We start from the raw sequence: 21,171 nt of genomic DNA, 5'->3' as shown, positions 1-21,171 counted from the left end.
ATATATCTTTATCAGATTGATAAATACATATTTATTGATAAATACATATCTATCAATCTATCACCAAGGAAGATAAATGAGAAATACTGGAGGGTTGATCAGCAGAACTGTCGTGATCGAAATGTTTATTAACCCATTAAAACCCGGAAAGCATCTGTGTCATTTTAGCAAGGCGCTAGCTCCTGAGCTACTTCTGCCTTAATGTTATTGTGAGTGAGAGAGGTCCATGTAATCAAGCAAATAGCTACTGGAAACAACTTTGTAGAATTGGGCAGAATTGTAGTATTGTAGTATAGTTTGACTATTCACTTGTAAGGGCAGATTTCAAACAAGTTATCGAGACTAAATTCTCAAAAATGTTGTACTTCACCGTGACATGTCTGTCATACATTTTTTATAAACATTGATTGCTTCATAACTGAGAAATCTGATGTTTGAAAGCATTTTGAATTATACCCTCATCCATCTTTAGTTTTTGATATACAATTCTGCAAATCACCACACTACAGTACATCTACCACAGGGGTGCCCATTACGTCGATCGCGATCGACCAGTAGACCGCAGAGGCTGCGCAGGTAGACCACCTGCAATGCCCCTGAAAAAAAAAAAAAAAAGTTTTTTTTTTTTTTTTTGCAGGCTCTAGGTGGTGCTGTGGCAGAAAAAGGTGGCGCGGCGCTAAATGGGGGGGGCGCCAGGAAAAATATTGAAACAGTCCTAATGCCTTAATGTTGTTATTTAGCCCCCATAGGTAAATGTTTAAGTATTTTCATTAATGGGATAATAATTATTTGTTGGTTGGTAAATAAAATGAATGAATTAAATTTTTTAAAATAATAAATCGGTAAAATCAGGCAAAAATAATAATTAAATAACCTAATCCTGACCCTAAAACCGAAATAAAGTAACCAAAAATCGGAAAAGAAACTAACAAAAAACACCCAAAAACCAGAAGAAAAAAAAAATCCACCCAAAACCGCGCAAATTTCGCCCACCATGCCTACCACCATGCCTACCACTCATGCACGTGCGAGTGGTAGATCACCTTGAGCTGGCAATTTCAATAGTAGAACTCAAGTTAAAAAAGTGTGGGCACCCCTGATCTACCATGACATCAGAACTGTGTAATTTGCCTTTTATTTTTTCATGAACATTTGAGCTTTATTTAGCAAATATTTGCAGTAGACATTTACAGTTCCGTTTACAGTGAAACATTTGAGCAAAAATATCTGGAGTTTAATTTGTTTTACAGTTTGAGAAAATAGAGTGATGGACTTCATAATTCCTACCAGTTCAAAGCATCTGAACATTTCTGCTTGATTCGTCTCACTTGAGTGATAGCATGTATACGACTGATTCGTTATGGATTTTCAAGGCGGTTGCTGTAGCGCCACCATCAGGACTATAAGCCCACAATGTCAGTTGAATAAGATTGGCATAGGACTATTTTAATGCACGGTCGGGAAGGCAGATTTTCTTTTGAAGAAGAGGAACAGCAGCAAACTGGACTGGCAGCTCTGCGGCCCCTGATGAATCAATAACTTAATCAGTGCCGGAACTCTAACTACCTACAAATCCAGTATATATTCCAATACATAGCCATAGCGCACATTTATAGCAATTCCTTCTTATTTTTTTATTTTTTTTCGTAATGTACTCTTTCAATGTTACTGATTAATTCACAGATGCCAGCAAAGTGGGCTCAGGGTTCGGGGTTTAGTCTGGTTTGACATTTTGCATCCACCACACACCCAAACTCTAGATTGGTTGTAGGTGTCGGAGGCGGTGTCAGTGGTAGGAAATCTGGGTTTGTATATGTATCCATACTATCCAAGAAGAAGATGTTGCTCGAGGTGGGTGGGGGTGTCAAGGTCAGAGGTAGCATTTCTACCTGCTCTGTTTCTTCTCTCGGGTAACACACGTCCAAGTGTGCCGGCAGGCTGGTACATCTGCGCAGTGGAGTGTAGCTGGGAAATGGGTGTTACAAAAAAAACTAGTCAAAGGCCTATAGTTTGAGGGAGGCAACAATGATTCAGTTTATCGACGATAATTGATCATTATCGAGGGTAATTTTGACACACGGTAACAAAACCAGTACAGCTAGCACTAACTTGCACTGGATACAATTAGAGTGGCTACTACGGAAGAGTGGACACCTTGATAAAAAGATTGGCCATTTTGTCCAATTTCTTTTCAAATAAAATATTTGAAAAATGTTCTGAAGTAATGTAAAGTATACATGATTTAAACATGCACGGTACATCATTATCAGACCTAAATGTATCCTTTAACATCTTGTTTATGCCCAAAATGATTGGATGAACAGGTTTTGTAACAATTTGTTGCAATTGTAAAAGAATTAGGCTTTAATTGGCAAATGTTCAAGCAAGTTCTAATCATGTACACTTTACATTACTTAAGACATTTTCAATATTTTATTTTTTTAACATTTTGGGGAAAATAGCCAATTTTACATGAGGTGCCCACTTGTCCCTTTCCTGCACTGACCAAAAAGTTGGCCTAATGAAAAGGGACAACCCACCACAAGAACACTGCCGATACTCCATAATCACATAATCACAGTCATCGTTGAGTAAGAGTTGGAGTGCATTTATTACATGCACTGATCTGAAATTCAGGGCAATTCAGACCATTGTGATTTCGCTTTGCAACGTATTGCAATGTATTACAACGGTTTTATTGCATTTGGAATCATTGGTGTAGACTGGGCTTTACAGGTAAGGAGTTGAGAATGTAGAATACTCGAGCAACATTATGGATTCTATAAAGAAAACATCACATGGATGCACCTGGGACGTATCATCAGTGTTGTAGCCTGGGGTGAGTGGGGTCATAGGGTGTTTCGGGCCTCACAACAACATACACCCTCGCCCCGGGTGACCCAGCCGGGGTTGATCAAGCCCCGACTTAGTCCTCTTAGGTAAAGACAGGGCCACTCAGTCCGCTTCTCCGGAACTACTCTACCGGGACTGGGGGAGGCTGGATAGTCAATTTGTTTCTGATTAACTTTTTTAATGCCACACACTATAAACCTTTTAAATGCAATCGGATTCCTCCAGTGATTTATATTAATTTAATAACAAGTCTTATGAATGACCTTCATTCCCATGGGGATCAGATCAATGAGGTTCCATTGATATATTGGTCTGACCTTTAAAAAACAAGAAGGGGTCTAAATGGCATGGCTTTCCTATGGATCTCTCACACACACACACACACACACACACACACACACACAGGTTTACGTTTCATTTTGGTTTCACATCATCCTACACTATCTCATGGTACACAGTCTTTACATTCTCATTTCTCAGCCCTGGGCTCACTGTCTTTACATTCTCATTTCTCAGCCCTGGGCTGTTTGATGGTATTCAAACTGGTTTCTGTATGTTATTACATTTATATATATTTATTTACTTACCCTTTGAGTTCCATTAATGGCTCGTCTATCCAGGCTTGTTTGTAGAGCTCTCCAGCCCTGTGGTACAGCCAGGTCATGTCCTGGGATACACCAGGCAGCCAGTCCACCAGTCTACAAAGACAACACATGTCACTCTACCACCCTACAATGTTTTTCCACTTTTGTCCCCAACAGTTGTGTTTAGTTATTTTATGTAAATAAATTAACTACTGCTGATAAAGCATTGGTGCTGAGGAGCTTTGGATGACGATTGTGCAGGCCAAGAGGAGCAACAGACTTCAGAGAGGAGTCAGGACGTCGACGGGAAGGCATTCCATGATAGCGCCGCCCACGGCTGCTGTGGTATTGGGGAGTGTTGTTTTTGTTGTAAACTGTGCTCCACTGTACCAAATCAAATTCCTGTTCAATTTCACAATGTTCACATGTCATGGCAATAAAGTCTTCTGATTCTGATTGGAGTGGTATAGCTATGACAATGCTGCACCAAGGTATAGTAAGCCCAAAATTGCTCCTATAGGTCCTGACAGCTAAGCTAAATGAGTCTTGAATAGACCGCCGAAGTCTGACGTCATTTACACATCCTTTGTTTGTCTACCTGGTTCGCAGTTTTCCACCCCCGTTCTGAATCCCATAGACGTATTTAATATCGCGTCAAATAAGAACTGTGTTCCAAAAATAAACAAATGACCCCGGCGGGTTGACTCTTATGGATATGAAGCATCAACTGACGGTGAGAAAGCGCTAATGTTACTTCCGCCGAATTAGTTACATTTTCGCCAGAAACAGACTGTATCAAATATAAGTGACTGACTATCATAAACGATACAGAACCTCCTCCCTGACAATAACGCCGACACGCGGTGTTTATTTTTGGACCACAATTCTTATATGAGACGATTCTAAGATGACCCAATGTTATTCTCCATAGAGAAATTACTTCCGCAAACCTGGGGATGAACGAGTGACATCAGGACTTCGGTGCTCTATATGCACAGCAAATTAAACTGTTTTAGAAGCCTATACAACAAGTGCTGATTTATCAGATAATGACATTGATGCCAAGGGTTGTGATTGGCTCATAACACTTGATGATAGTAATGCTGAGTCTCACCTCCGGCCCAGAGAGAAGATCGACTCCACAGGCAGGTAGGAGGCCTGGGTCAACGGACTACCTCCTTCATGACCCTCCCTGCATGCCTCACACACCACTGACACAAAGATAAGCACACATTTATGGGGAGCAAAAGTAATCAAATTACCACCTGCTGAATGAATTGGATAAGAATTAATTCAGCAGGTGTAACAATGAATTGGATGTAATGCACACTGCACAGTACAAGTTGTACAAATTACAGTGTGTCACCTCCATTTCCAGTTATATTGCAAACCAGTGCTTCAAATGATTGACAGTAAAAGATAGAAATGCAGCATTTAAGAGCACTTTGAGTGGTGACGCAATAAAGCTATAAAATAGTTCGATATTCACCCGTCATATGGCTCTGCAAAATACTCTGTTCTTATATCTTAGCATTAGCTTGATAAGCGTACTGTAAATGTAAAATGTCGGTTTCATGAAAGGTATTCATCTATGGAGAAATGAATGGTGATTCAAACATGGATGTAGCCAGCAGATGGTGTAAGTTTGCAATTTCCCTAACTCAGACCACATGAGACTTGAGAATTGACCATGTCAGGTTTAAACAACAAGACAACATTCTTGACATTACTTAGTTCTATCACAGCAACATCTACACATCTTTCCTGATAAAGCACCAAGTTTTCCAGGGACTGACATCATCCACATTTAGACCTGGAACACCTATACGTTGTTATACCTTTCAATCAGGGAACACCTTTGTGTAACATTAGCTGCCGCTATATATATATTAGCAACATATTTCTTTTTTACATTTTTTAATCTTTTTCAAAACAAGGTAGGAAACTTTTTAGCAAATAAGCCCGACTTGAAAACAAAGGCGAATTTCTGTGGTTGGCTACAAGAGAATAGGGTGAGGGGGTGCTAATGTTGTTATGTTGATTTTTTGTTTTTTTTCCCCCTGGGGGAGCAGAGTTTTCCAGACCGGGCCATGGCCCCATTGGCCTCTATGACGATACGCCCTTGGTCTGCAATAGTCTCACATTCTGAGAATCGGAGATCTCCGCCTACTGATACGTCTTGTGACATCTAAATTTAAAGTAGGGTCTTGAACTGGGCATTAGCATCAAGGGTTGGATTGGGGCATGAGTCCCTAGCGCCATGTCCAGGGGTGTACTTACTACTTGTACATCATGGCTTGCACATCAAGCCACCTCACGCTATAAAAACATGAGATAGGCTCCTGCCCTGTGGGCCACATGGCTCGGGCAAGGCTTACATACCATTATTCTTTACGCTAACTTTGAGGTTCTCTATATCATTATACCCATAGATTAATTGTAGCAATGTGAATAATACAGTATATACACCTTCCTTTTCTACTTTTTAAAACAACTCCAGATATTCATGGTGCCCTCCTGGTCACAATGAATTGTTCTTACCCTTTTTGATACGGACAGGGAGGTTGTGTATGTCTGTATGGTCCAGCCACCAGGGTGCTTTGTTCTTCTCTCTGGTCTGCGCTGCTTCCAGCTCACAGCAGTAAGGCTTGGGCTCCAGAGGAGACTCAACATGGATGAGGCCTGTGGTAGATATGTTTTAACATGAGAGGACAGTTGGAATTAAGCATGCCGATCTAAAGTATAGATAGTTCTGTTGGTTAAAATAGTTTAGCTTAGCATAAATAGACATTTTACAGTTTTGCTCCTAAATTGAATTCTGGACAAACAATAGTGAACTACTATTGCAAATAATGATGGATAGAATGTACTGTGTTACTTTCAATTGAATTTCACATAATCAAAGTCATAATGACATGTTTTACATGTGTAAATATACAGTAGGTAATGATTTCCCCCAATGTACAAATATAGTTTTAAGAAATGAATAATCAAATATTGTACAATTATGAATTATATAATAATAAAAAGTGCCTTTAGCATAGAGATGAGCTTACAGTTCTCTTGAAGGAAGCGAAGAGCATCCATGTAGCCACTATGGCAGACTCCACCCAGAATCTGTAACAAAACAAGTGCATTTGATGCTGCCCTCTGCTGATCATCACAAGCACTTCATGGAGTCAGTTTTATTCTGCGGCTGCCAGCAGGTTCCTTTACTCAGGGGTTTTCAACTGGTGGTCCGTGGACCTGGTGGTCTGTGAAGGTATCGCGTGTGGTCCCTGACCATGCATTCAGCCATGTAGGAAAATGAGAGATATATAGCCCTTCTAATGCGTGAGGGGCTATAATAAAAAAAAAACACTGGCTTGCATTGCCACGCATTAGAAGGACAATATCAGTCACCAGAACCAAGGACGGGTGTTTTCGATGAATCCCTCATGGTTAAAATGGAGTTTGAAGTTACAATGGGTTTGTGTAGGAAGGGGGAGCGTCTGATCAAATTTATATCAAATATCTAAATACTGAATCAAGCAACTTGAAATCTGTCTGGGGTACTCACAAAAGCCTGAGTAGACGTTAAAAATCCCCCAAACATGTATGAAAGTGAAATGTCCCTTTAATACCAAATTGTTCAAAAATATTAAAAACATGTCATCATATCCTTTTACTGTATGTTCCCTTGTGTAAATAAATTAATTCTATGATCTGAATAAAACTGGTAGCCATATACAATTGAGCATAGCTTAACACCATCCTGGATCTGCCAGACTTTCTTCCAGTTAAGGGGGAGATATTTCCGTTGCCACTGTCGCAGAAATTGCATACTCAACGAGTGGGGAAATGTCGGGTCTCTGTTCTATATAAGACAACTTGGTTGTGATTTGGCACTTTAATTTAATTAATTTCATTTAGCATTGAATTGAATTGAAATCCTCTGCCCCCCACCTTCTTTCTCTGTATATATGTTACAGGTAAATTGGCATTCCAGGTAAATTGGAAAAGAACCGCCCCCCAGGCAATTCTGTAGAACCAACGCTAGAGGGCAATGCAAGCCAGACATGAGTCCCACACCACGCACGCTAGAGATGCGCGGATGGCCTCTCACGTCATCCGAATCCGCATGAACAAATTAATTATCCATCCGTTATCCAACCGCAATAATTATATTATCCAATTTAAATATCCGCACCAACCGTTTTTCCCGTATGTCAAATATTATTATTTTCTGGTATTCCCCGTTAGTTTTAGTTGTGCAATGCCTCGATGCGATGCGATCACAAAATGCATTGATTTAGCCTATGGAATGTCGGTGCGTCTTTTTTTCCTTTTTTTTTAAACCGGTGCTGCGCTGAACATACAGAGCGCACTGCTCTGCTGCGCTGAACATACAGACTCTGTGCGGCATCCAACATACAGGCATCCAACATACATGCGGCATCCAACATACAGAGCACACTGCTCTTCAGCGCAGCACCGATTTAAAAAAAATAAAAAAAGACACACTGACATTCCATAGGCTAAATCAATGCATTTTGTGATCGCATCGCACAGAGGCTGCTCTACACACTCACACAGACACAAGCACGCAGAGATTTAGCTATTTTATGGATAGATATATTAGATGTCATTAATTTATTTACCGCAATATTTCACCCGCGGTTTATCCGATATTAATTAATAATTATATTTGATTGACCCGAATCCACCCAAACTGCGGTTAACTGCGGCAACCGCGGCTAAAACCGCGATCCGCGCATCTCTAATGCACGCATGCACACGCGCACAAACGAGCACGCACACACGTATTCGCGCACACGCACGCGCGCGCGCACACACACACCCGCGAACAGCCTTATTCCATGCAGTTGAAGCACAAGAGGGCGAGCCTGAGGAGGCGGGGCTGGCGGGCTATGTTAGTGCAGTGAGTGGCAGTTGGGGCAAACCATAGAGGGGCAAACCGTCCCCACAACATCATTTACGATTCTGTGCCTATCGGTACATAACTCGGACAGCGCTTAGTCGACAAGCAGACCATCGTCCGGTCGTCGCGGGCACTCGCGCCTGGAGGCGCTCGGGCGCGCCTCCTTGGCCTCAAGGTCTGCTGAGTCGGCGCGCCTCCGTCATGGTCCAAAACTATACTTTATCGGCGAAAAAAAGTAGTCCGCGGTTGTTTGAAAAAGTAATGTCCCAAGCGGGAGTTTAGCATAACCTATAACCTGTACTGTTAACAAACTTGATAATGTATATTCAATCAATCAAAGCCATAGATCTGTTCTCTCAGTTTTGCCATATCTCTCATATTTTCAACACCATGGTAAGAAAACAGAAATGAAGGTAATCCATTAGTGTTAATGTTTATTGGAAACTAATTTCCAAAATTTCTCCAGAACACCAACATTCACTACTGTACTACTGTAAAGCATGCCTAACAACAAAGCAAGGTGGGATAATACTGCCTGCTATAGTACATAAATGCATGCATGTTAAAAGCTATATTCACACAATTATGTCTTCAAATTGCAGTCTTCTACTTTAGTCAGCGTAATCTCAAATAATGAACTAGTCTAATTTGTGTATATAATATACTAATACTAAATTAGACGTATATATTTTTTTAAACTAGTAATACTAATACTACTACTAATAATAATACAACAACCTTTAAGATATTTGTGTTTTGATTTGGAGTAGAGGAGGAAAGGACCCCAATGGTCTCACCTGAAGCTCAGGAGGGAAGAAGGTGCTGGCGACTCTGTACACGTTTTCTGAATTGAGCTGGATGTTGACGTTCCTAAAGTTGATCGCATGGAAGTAGCGGGTGCCGTCGCGTGGACATATGTCGCTCTTCCCGGCATAGGCTGAGAAGGTGAGCGTGTTCCGCTGGTCACAGTGGGGCATGTTATTGCTGATGGCACCATCCATGTAGTGCTGGGAAAGACACATGGACATAGATGGGTCTCAGATTAGATAAATAGTTTAATTGTGCAGATGAAGGCATATAAAAAAGTTATTATCTGGGAATTAATATGTACATTATTTGTGGTTTAAAATAACTGAGACTTGGCGACACAGCTTTAAAAATCTAGTAAAAGCAAGTATGCAATAAAACAGTTTTACAATTTAAATACTACAAATGAAATATAAAAAGTTATGTGAAGAAACAGTTGAGAGGGATTGTGAATTGGGAGACAGTTGAAATCTGGGTTGTATTCAATGCCTTCACAAACAAGCTCAATTGACAAATTGTCAAATCAAAAGACCACTATCACATACCAGTAATTTTGCTAACTTACTTCATATGAAGTAAGGACAAAATAACCGGCATGTGAATATAGTCATCACGGTCATCACTAGATGGCCACCATACAAAGTCCTGCTTTAAAATTAGAATACAGTAGGTATAATTAATTAACATTAGTTAAGGTTGTTAGTGTGGTTAAGTTGAGGTACAGGTTTGGAGTTGTTTAAGCTAGGGTGAGGATCTTGGGAGGACATTCCGGTGAGACTTCCTAGCCCTAATGACAACCTGTGAATTATGGTCAATGTAATGGTCCACTCACGATTCCTCGATAGGTTGGTGGAATCACACCACAGTATATTGGGATGAAACAGCTGCATATGAGAGCCTGGGAAGTGGGAAATTACAATATAAGACAACTCACTGCACGGAATCTTTTGAACATCTTGTATATTTCATCCATGTACTATCATCATACATTTTCATCTGTTGTATGTTAATGCTGCGATTAAATACCACCCCACAGGGATAAACCAAGTGTCTTATCCAATTTAGAATGCATAGCTATGCAGACATACAGTATACACAATGTACTTTAACACTATGCACTCACATGCAGTAGACTGCAAAAACACACACCTCCATCAACATACCCCGTCACAGTGTCACATACATAACTCAGTACCTGGATGAGTTCCTCTTTGGTGTCAAACTCCGACGCCAGAACGTTCTTTCCATCAGGCACCCTGGTAAGAGAAACACTGAGTTTCCCGGAGGCTCGGACATGGGCGTCTTCTGGAAGCATCCTCAGCAAGGATTCCTTTACCATCTGCAGCAGATTGAACGCCGGGGACATTGGTCCTAGTTTGTGCTTCTTCGCCTCTTTGGCGAAGTACATCAATTCAGCACAGCATACCTCTACATGGACATGAACAAAAACTTTTTACGCATTTAGATGGCACTTTTCTCCAGAGCAGTTAAATAATGAGTGAACCGGAAGTGATTCAGCGCCTTGCTCAAGGCCTTCTGGCCTTTAAAATGTATGCGTTTCACAATTGCCCCTAAATTATACTGCATTATAATTATTTAAAGAAATCCTCAGTAATTTTAAATTAGGATACAGTACTTGACCTTATAAGTCATTATAAAATCTTTATTATGTTATGATTATTGTTATAAATGACTACTTGGTTATAACTAATTATTCCTTTATAAGCAGATTTTAATGCATTTATAGGCCTACAAGTCATTGTGAAATGCTAAATAGTGTAGTAGTGATTATTGTTACAGTTGTATTGTTATAAATATTTATGAGCGCTTACTGCTTATACCTATAATTATAAAGTGTTATAAATATAAACAGATTATAATGCATTATAGGATGTTTATAATGCATTGAAGACATGGTGAGTGTTAAGGACAAGATAAAAAACATCTGCACACTGTTTTTAAGCTCCAAAAACGTTTCGACCCTTTTAGGTCTTCAGGCAAATATTATAATGACAGACAAAAGGAACATGTATATACAAAAATCATTGGCTAATGATAATATATAACACCTGAGCGTCAGAAGGAGCACAGCACCCTACTCCAATCACAGGGACACATAGTGAGTGTTACCATTATGTTCAAGATTACATTTACAGAATGGACCCTTCGCTAAACCCCACCCCAAAAGCAACTGTCCAATGCCAGCTTAGCAACCGTTGTTAGCCTGGCATAGGTCTGGCAAGCTTTCGTCACCTGCCATAGTTGTCAATGTTATATAGTCCGCACACACACAATCATTTCCAACATAATGGCAAGAATAGGAATACCATGCACGATAACGTAATGGTGACTATGAACCACGTACCCAAACCCGTTGGAGGCTGCTTTTCCCAAGCTGAAATCTGCACTTAAACTGCAAGGCTTCATGGCTGTGTTGTTGAACACATACACAGCTTAACGTTGGGAAAGTTACACGACTCACTCGCCCAGGTGGTGTCAATAATAGGCTACTAATCACCGGAATCATAACAAAATTCAGAATCACAGCGCTGCCTGTTCCGGATTCCGCACGTTAAAGTATATTAGTTCATTTGTTTGTCTATTTATTAACTGCTAATGCAGTCCCTGCGGCACATGAAAACTCCTGATACAGTCAAGGATCACCTTCAACCTGGTGTTTGCACTTTCTCCATTTACGGTCCGTACATCTATATAAACGTTCAGATTTTAAATATAAAGTGCAACCCCATGGCCACGGATGTTACAATTATGCACAAAAGTATGCGTATATTCCGCATATTGTTCAATGAAAAGCATTTTAATCCGATCAGTGGCCATTTTCTCATAATGTATTCGAGTGCAATACACCTACCAACCGATAGGGTCACTCAGTTGAAAGCATATGGAGAAAATGGCCACCGATCAGATTAAAATGCTTTTTATTGAACAATACGGATGATACAGGTACTTCTGAGAGCCCGTATATACACATGTAACATCCGTGGCCATGGGATAAGCACTTTATATTTGAAATATGAACGTTTATGTACAGGCCATAAATGGAGAAAGTGCAAACACCAGGTTGAAATTCATCCATGACGGTCGTGACAGTCGACCGTCGTGTATCCATGGCTATTACTCCCTCTAACATTTCCCATGTTTTTAGTTTATTGAAATAATGTCATGCACATTTGTCCAGTGCATAGCCTACTGCAGGCCTAGTTGACTAGATTTAGAAGAGATTTTGAAGCTCTTGCTCCTGAAATGATCGATTATTTTTAAGGGGAAAAGCCATCATTTAACATGCAAGTCAATGGGTGAGAAGCAGCTATTGCCAGGCGCTGCCAGGCCTGGGTGTGACTAACTTCGCACCACCAGTCACAGAGTGGAGTGGGTGGGGCTTAGCGAAGGGTCCATTGGAAAGACCACAAATACCAGCATGCAAGTGTCCATCTGTCTTATTAATCACCTTTGGGATTCTGATTGCTGCGATAAGAGCACCTACCGAGGCACCATATATTTTGCGTTTTCCTATGCTCGTTTTCAATAAGTAAAGGAACCAAAGGTTATACAATCTTTTCTTCTTTCTTTCATATTCCATTCTGATTCCAGGATACAACTTGTGGCCCCAACATGGTACGTCCATAATGTACAGTACCTATACAAACATCTCAAAATTATTATTGAAACAAATGTCTTCTAAAAGCAGTATAAACCTATACATTTACAAGTTGCAATCAGGGCTACATTATATAGGCCTTGCTACACCAGGCCAGATGTTTATCCCCCTATTTTTGAAGGCATTTACAGGCAAACACTATGGAATATCAAAACCCTGTTTGACGATCATTGTCACGACTCACAAGAACATTTGCACCTCATTTGTTTGTTAATCACTTTTCTGCAACAAACAACGACTTGGTAGCATTTGTGGCATGTTCTATGGGTGTAAGTGAAATCGCTTAAGGCTCTGGTTTTAGAGACCCCTCGGGTGGATCATGACTTTTGCCATTTTTGTCAAATGCGCCCCTCCTGCAAGTTTTGGAATAACCTGGCTCTGCCAGATGAAAGAAGCTTGCGACACACATTTTGTTTCACAACCTACTTACATCTGGGACTCGGTAGCAGAATCGATGCAAGACCACGTTCCATTTTTTCAAGCTACTTGGCAGGTGATTGGATGATCCTGCCCCTAGCAGCCGCTGATTGGTTCGTACACGCAGGTGAAACTCAATACCGCCCTCATCTGGCAGGTCAGGTTAGTTTTGGAAGGCAATCATAGCCAATCAGAATGGAATAGCGAAGTGGCCTGGTATAGTGGCCTGGTATAGTGTCACCATGAGGTGTGTGTGTGTGTGTGTGTGTGTGTGTGTGTGTGTGTGTGTGTGTGTGTGTGTGTGACACACACACACACACACACACACGGTAAAATAAGTCTTCGCCATATTTGGTGGCTACCAATAATAGCAGAGATTGCACAGAATTTTGCAAGCCGTTTAGCTGCTTTTTTGCCATCCCAAATTGTTGGAAGCCTCTTACAACCTGAACCAAGTTCAACCAACCTATGTACATACCCTTGGCTGCCAAAGATAAACACAAGTAGATTGCACCTATAATCTAGGTCTGTGATGGTCTGGAGGAGGAGTGGCTGGTATTTAATGACATTGGTCATAAAAGCTTCCTCTACCGGTGCAGGCCACTTCAAGAATGTTAACTGATTTGGAGCCTTCCTGTTAGCTACCACCCCCCCTGTTTCCACTGGATTGTCACCTCCAAAGCCCGTAGTTCTCCAAACATGTACAAAAGCAAAATATAAGGTGCTTACCCGCGTGCCCAAAATGTTAACTAACCCTACGGGGTAGTTGTGCAATGTAATAGTCCATATTTTTCAATAAATAAGTGTTTTAATGCCGTCTGTCTTTTCCCCCCTCGTTTACTTCCTGTTTACATTGAGTGAATTCCGGATGCGCTTCGTCAGAAACACCCATTGGGAATTTCTGACAGAATCGGCTACAGACGAGATCAAAAACACTTATTTATTGAAAAATATGGACCATTACAGTGCACAACTCCCCCGTAGGATTAGTTAACATTTGGGGCACGCGGGTAAGCACCTTATATTTTGCATTTGTACATGTTTGGAGAACTACGGACTTTGGAGGTGACAATCCAGTGGAAACTGGGGTGGGGGGGGGGTGAAAGCTAAAATGTCAGATTAAATACATCTACGAGTCTTAATCTAATAAAGCCAGTACATACCAAATTGAATGATTCATATTTATGACATTTTACAACCTCCATATAGGCTACTTTCTATGGCCAATTTTAATCAAATGAATGTATCTATTTTGTTAATCCTTTTAATTTGCATGCAATTCATTACAGGGGACACTAGAAATTCCCTGTATGTGCAAATATCATGATTGCATCACACCTGATTTCTGGTCATAGACTGCACAACATGCTTCATTTAATCATCAAATACTCAAATGTCATTCTCACCCATGGAGATTCCGATTGTGACAGCAGCTGCGACCAGAGCACCGCACGAGGCGCCGGAGATTTTAGAGGCATTTTGGATGAGCTCAGGAAAACGTTCCAGGATACAACTAGATGCTCCTACATAATAAACCCCCATGAACCCACAACCAGAGAAACAAATATTCCATTCCTTTTTCAGGTCGAACATCTTGCACAGGTGTAATAATTTGACTAATTGAACCTGATGTGTGACCCACGCGCTGAAACAATGTCGAATTGCCTGCTGATTTCATTTGCAGTTCACATCTACAAGTGAAGCAGTTTATGACAATACAATACATGGTTGTTGTGCAATTTCCCCCCAATCAACATCTGGCCAACAGATGATTTGTTCATATCTCCAAGAACAAATCATCTGTTGACCAGACGACCCAGATTGCAGCACGGGAGGGGGAGGGAAGGGGAGGAGGGCTTGGAATGCAGCCAATGTGCCTTCAAAATAAAATTCAGAACCACACGAGAAAAATATGAAGAATACCTATGATAGGGAATTCACTGTGTGCAGGAACTCAGGTGCAGCCTGCTCCAACATTTGCTGCCAAACAAGTCTCAATAAGTCATCCCATAAAAGCACTGTTACAGCTTATCAAAAATATTAAACATGTCTTTTACAATGAGGTCTATAGCGATATATTTTATTTGCAATTAGGCCAGCAACATAGAGACACAGACGGCAAATAGCCTAGGTCATTTTTGGGGAAAATACATTACTATTCCAATTCCTAATTAAAACTACATTGTGTTACTGTTACTTACTACTCAAAACGTTCACATGTATCAATTTGACTTTTATTTTGAAGTCCTGTTAAAACACAAGTCCGTTGCTTACCATGTGACGTAACAACTGACAAAGTTCAGCGGAAGACTCTGGGGCATTCTGAGTTCTTGTTACTGGTCTGTAATCTGAGTTCCCAGAAGTTTTCGCCAGCTCGGCGAGGAGTTGGGCTGCAACCAACATTGTGATCTGCACCTTCTGTGCCAAGATGGAGATTCCAGTGGTGGATTTTGGTTTGTATAGCTTGAGCGAAAAGACTGTTTTAGACGAACAACTTACTCAGTTAAGTGAACAGCTGAAAACAGCCTTCACAGAGGTGGGATTTGTCTACCTGAAAAACACTGGGATTTCTCAAGAGGAGGTGAGTCAATTTTGAAAGGTGACAAAATATGATAACTTGGGATCAATCATTGTTAGTTCTCTCTTACTAACTCGATCGCCAGTTTGCGATTTGCTAGCTGGGTTAGTTATAGGGCGTGAGCCTCATACACAGTGTTCAAAGTTCCGCGCAGTCTCTCTCTATATATCTCGGTGAAATGTGGTGGAGCAAAAGTTACCTAGCGTCACCAGCCAGTCCGCCACTAGCGGAGGGATAGAGCTGAAGTGATTTGCAGTTTGCACCTGTGTAGAACCAACCAGGGGAGGGCGGCCAACCCAGTGCCATCTAATAGAAGGCTCTGGGCCAACCCATCTGGAACTACTTGAGCAGCGCCACCCACACTGACTGTTAAAGCCTAGTAAGTGAGTGATATTCCTATAATCATTACTATAGAGTGGGCACTAAGGACATCTGGGCCCCTCGATGTAAAATGGGGAAAAAACAAGAATAAAAAAGAAAGAAAAATGGTCTTAAAGTATACATGATTACATGCCATGTCATGACATGACAATTAAGGTCTAATATTTCTACAGTTTCTACAAAACCTGTAAGCCTATATGACTGGATATAGGCTATATCCAGTCATTTTGGGGCATAAACAAGAAGTTGAAGGATAAAATAAAGTCTGATAATGATGTACCATGCATGTTCACATCATGTATACTTTACATTACTTAAGATCATATTTCAATTATTATATATTTTTTAACATTTTGGACAAAATAGCCAATTTTACATCGAGGTGCCCAGATGTACCTAGAGCCCACCTATCCTGTATCCACAGCAACTATACTAGAGCGTTCAGTAACAGGTAGACAGTAACTGAGCGTCATGTATGTGAACCATGGCTACTGTCTGTCTCCAGCTCTTTAATAAACATAAAATGCATTTTCAGGTCAGGATACCAATTTATCCAATCAGGAGAGAGATAGGAGAGAGAACTCATACAGGATACAGGATAAACAAGTGAAATTGGAAGTGATGACACAAATAAATGAGTAGACAAAATTTGAACTGGAACAATATCAAATGGAAGCTGATAAATGGGCTGGGTTTTCTGTTTATTAAAGAGGTGGGGGTGTTATTGAACAAACAATATATAGCAAACAGAATATAGTGCTTTAACCTTTTTAACAAAAACTATTACTTATCCTACCTTTAACAAGCTCTGTGACCATCATTGTGGTCCATGTAAACATTGAACATCTTTACAAGCCACAATACAACCAATCTGGGAACCCATCAGCAAAAAAAAGGGGGGGGGGTCATTTGAATCAACTGTGGAGCTCTGAATCTGTCTTGAGAGATTACAATACAACAAATGGTACAAACTAAAGATAAATATAAAACAATATACAGTTCAATCAATTCATGTTGATCGGACATGAATGACAATGACTTCACTTGTTTATGTTGAAAAATACTGATGAGTAATTGTTTTGATATGGCAGCTTAACTTGGAACACCATGTGCTAGCTAGACACACTGACCCTTGACACTAAACCATGTCACAAAGATAAACAAAACAATGATTCTTCAGAATAATACATTTGTCTTCTGATGGGGGAGGGTCTAAGCATAAGACTCATCATCACTGTACCTATATGATAATTCTGGTTGGAGGAGACTTGTTGCAAACGTCCAGTTGTAACTTCCCCAGTCACCCCTATTTTATATTGATGTTTTTGTTTTTGTTAGTCAATAACATAGACGTTCCTTATATCATTTGATTACAATTGAATTAAGTTGTTTCTTATTGATAAGGACTAATACCTCTTCTCTATGTGTCTCTCTTGGTTTTTCCAGGTGAACAATGTTATGGACATTTCCAAGAAGTTCTTTCTGCAGTCAGATGAATTGAAGTTGCCCTTTAGCAGGGGTAGCTTTTCCAACAACATGAATCACGGCTGGGTTTCATCAGAAACTGAAAGGTTTTGATTTGATTTCTTTAATTATTTAACTTATGTAACCATGTTTTGGCATCTATTGTTAAGAAACTCGTCATTATGGCCACCGATATGCTCTAAAGGTGTGAAAAACATATTTAGCAATTAATTAGGTCTTTAAGACTTGCAGTTTGGGGGTATGTTGTCATAAATGTGTATATAGTGTTAATCTTGCAAGTACATCCCATAAGCCAGAGGGATAGGAGCATTGCTAGTAACCCTTATCCCATAGCCTGGAGGGACAATTGCTTGATTAAAAAAAAGACAAAGTCGGTTGTTGACTTATTTGAAAAATGTTTGCACCAGCAATATGGCACTGATCAACCTAGTAGTATTAGCTACGGACAGACACACAGACAGCTATACTGCCCCTTAGTAGGTTTTTAAGAACCTTAAACAAAATGTACTACTTGTCCTCTGTAACAGACGATGCATTTACAATGAATGACTCTATACACAGGCTGAACCCAAAACGACCAGGGGACCTAAAGGAAGCCTTCAATACTGCGTGTCTGCACCCAGACATAGTGAGGACTCTTAACTTCTGGCTCAATACATTTCATCATGCAGTCAACTGACTTCGCTTTTAACAGTTTAAAGTTTGTACTGCAATACAAGATATGAGTCTTGATCTGTAACGGTATTTATTGTCTCTTTATGATTACAGCTCTTGTGATAGACATTTACAATTACAACATATGGTTTACATTTTAAGCTTGATCTATTCTGTTCTATTGATTAGCCTATTGTAATTATATTGTAACCGTCAACTCTCCCTTCCATTGTAGAAGTGGCCGTCGTGTGGTGTGCTGTCAGGGTTTCGAGAGGTGCAGACAGAATTCTTCCTGCGCTGTAAGATGCTGTGTCTCAGGGTGCTCAGGGTGATGGCTCTCAGTCTGGAGCTCCAGCCAGCGGTCTTCCTCAAAGCTCACTCATTAATAGGGAGTAGGTAATCTATTGTAGTGGTTCTCAAAGTGAGGTCCGGGGACCTCCAGGGGTCCTTGAGAGGGTTCCAGGGGGTCCCCAGCTTCACTTTACAGGGGAGCGACACATTTATCTCTGCTGTGAGTTAACATGTTTGGATGAACCTAATGATCTGGTAACTCTGAGAGTGTACAAATCCCTTACGGGTCCTTTTGGTTCCATTTGTACACTCTCAGAGTGTTAGTATATGTATATATTTTACAAATGACTGTGGTGTGGTGTCCTACAGGTGATGAGAATGGCTCAACTCTCAGATCCCTCTACTATCCCCCGGTGGACAGTGGCACGGTGAAGGAGGGGCAGCTACGGTGCGGAGAACATTCTGATTATGGGAGCATCACACTGGTGTTCCAGAGCCAGGAGGGAGGGCTGCAGGTAACAAACATAGAGCCCTATCTTTGGTGCCTTACCCATTATCCATTATCCCTAAACTTCTTTGCCATGTTTTACTATTTTTGAAAACATTTTCAAATAGTTCAAATAGCCGATCTACAAACTCACAACAGGCTTGTCTGCTACCATTAACTAATCACTGAGAGAATGGCCTTCCAGCTCCCTTGCCAATTGTCTGGCTGGCTCCAGCCTCCCTGCAAGACAAAGTGTTTATTCATGCTAAACTGGACATTATATTCAGGGTGTGACCTCTTGGATGCCCATACTCACATAGGTCCTGGGTCGGTCAGGGGACTACATCTCCGCTCCCAGCATCCCCGGCACAGTGCTCCTTAACATTGCAGACCTGATGCAGCGATGGACGAGCGACACATTTATCTCTGCTGTGAGTTTACATGTTTGAACCTCACGATCTGACCGTCAATCTCCTACAAACGTATAGGACCTACTGTAAATATTTCTTATGGTATATGAAACGGCTAATCTGCGAGATGACTTCATTATCTATTGTTATTTTCAGGGATGTGATTTTAGCACTCATTCATTTTCAGGATTTAGAAGTTTTGGTCAAATCCCATTCATTTCTCTTTGTTATTTTGTGCTTTTTCAGATAGGCTTCACACCTCTGTTGCCCAACCTTAAACATTGTGTGATCACACTAATCAATTATTAAAACATTTACCTTAAACTATAGTTATGTTCCTTCTTTCTCTGCCTGTAACTACAGGTGAAGCATTCCTCCTGAACTCTTTTTTTATGTACTGATTTTATTTCTCTGCTTTATATCTTTAATCGTGTCTTAAATGAAGAGAGATAAATGCAACTTAATACTGTTGTTTCTTCCTCTCTACAGGTTCATAAGGTTTTGATGCCGCCACCTGGTGACTCCAGCACACGTCATTCTCTGGCGTTCTTTGTTCAACCAGATGACGAGGCTCTGATCACATGTTGCGATGGCTCTGATAAGTACCCTCCTGTTAAGGCAGGCACCTATCTCATCGAGCGCTTCCAAGACTCTTATGGACGCAAATGAAATTTCCTCCCTAAATACTGTACATAGTATGACGTGTTTTCATAAAATGATTTACAGTTTGGAGGTTAACGTGAGACTTGTGACATTTACTGTACACTACAGTATATATTCTTGAGAAAATGAAAGGAACTTCATGTATTTTAATGTTTTTTTTAATTATTTAACAAATAGATTTCAATCATTTTGAAACCTCAACTGATAACCTTAGATATTTGATATGAAGTTACAAATCACTGTGTTAAATGTTCTTTTAATTAAGATGAAGTTTTATCTTAGAGTGTGTGTCTGTCCACAGTTAATCTCACGAACTACTGTACTAAGCTGTAGGGTTGCAATAGTTGGTTGAACTAATCGATTTAATCGATTATACAAATGAATTACAATCTTTTTCATATCGATTCATTGATATAAATAAAACATATACATCATAGCCTTGTAGATGTGCTAATTTGACAATATTTGCATGATACCATTGTGTGATGTATAAAATAATTCTTATGTTCTTAATTATTAACTCTCGGGCGTCCACATTTTGAATACGAAATGACTTTTTTTATCAGGGCTGACATGGTAGACTTTAATGATTCGTTGATATATAAACTGTTAAAAAAACGTCTTGATTAATCAAAACAGTTATCGATAGAATAATCACTACGAAAATAATGGATATTTGCAGCCCTACACATTATCTTGCAAACCCGATCGACTTGACACTTGGCAGGTTGTGCAGTGTCGATTGGATGAGTGGTTCTCCAGAACCGGCCTGCTCTGAATGCACACACATACCAAACTGTGACCAGGCCCCGAACGCACACTGCACTAGTATGTTTAAAAGCAAAACACTTAAGTGATTCTTTATAAACGACATAAACGACAAGTGAAATATTATAAATGTATGAACCTGTAGCTTATGTATGATAAAAGACAGATGAATCCACCATGCGGTCTCATTGTC

At 40.3% G+C, this 21,171-nt stretch overlaps 2 protein-coding genes across 2 annotated transcripts; one reads left to right on the top strand and one right to left on the bottom strand.

Moving 5' to 3' along the window:
• Positions 1–1,166: 1,166 nt before the first annotated feature.
• On the bottom strand, positions 1,167–14,921 carry LOC308091812 (patatin-like phospholipase domain-containing protein 2). Its single transcript, XM_080437538.1, has 9 exons — positions 14,668–14,921; positions 10,361–10,593; positions 9,998–10,063; positions 9,156–9,365; positions 6,494–6,554; positions 5,979–6,119; positions 4,552–4,648; positions 3,441–3,551; positions 1,167–1,965 (listed from the first exon to the last, which is right to left on the bottom strand). Exons 1-9 carry the CDS (start codon positions 14,852–14,854, stop codon positions 1,701–1,703), a joined length of 1,371 nt encoding a protein of 456 aa, XP_080293664.1. The 5' UTR covers positions 14,855–14,921; the 3' UTR covers positions 1,167–1,700.
• Positions 14,922–15,577: 656 nt separating this feature from the next.
• On the top strand, positions 15,578–21,099 carry LOC308092599 (uncharacterized protein). The gene is made up of 7 exons (XM_080438608.1): positions 15,578–15,842; positions 17,667–17,791; positions 18,267–18,333; positions 18,595–18,751; positions 19,020–19,165; positions 19,458–19,568; positions 20,037–21,099. Exons 1-7 carry the CDS (start codon positions 15,690–15,692, stop codon positions 20,214–20,216), a joined length of 939 nt encoding a protein of 312 aa, XP_080294734.1. The 5' UTR covers positions 15,578–15,689; the 3' UTR covers positions 20,217–21,099.
• Positions 21,100–21,171: the final 72 nt, after the last annotated feature.

The sequence above is a fragment of the Gymnoscopelus braueri genome (assembly GCF_963280865.1).
Source record: "Gymnoscopelus braueri genome assembly, chromosome: 9".
Taxonomy (NCBI): Eukaryota; Metazoa; Chordata; class Actinopteri; order Myctophiformes; family Myctophidae; genus Gymnoscopelus; species Gymnoscopelus braueri.
Note: the sequence above shows the minus strand (reverse complement) of the source record. Positions and strands in the feature narration are given on the sequence as shown.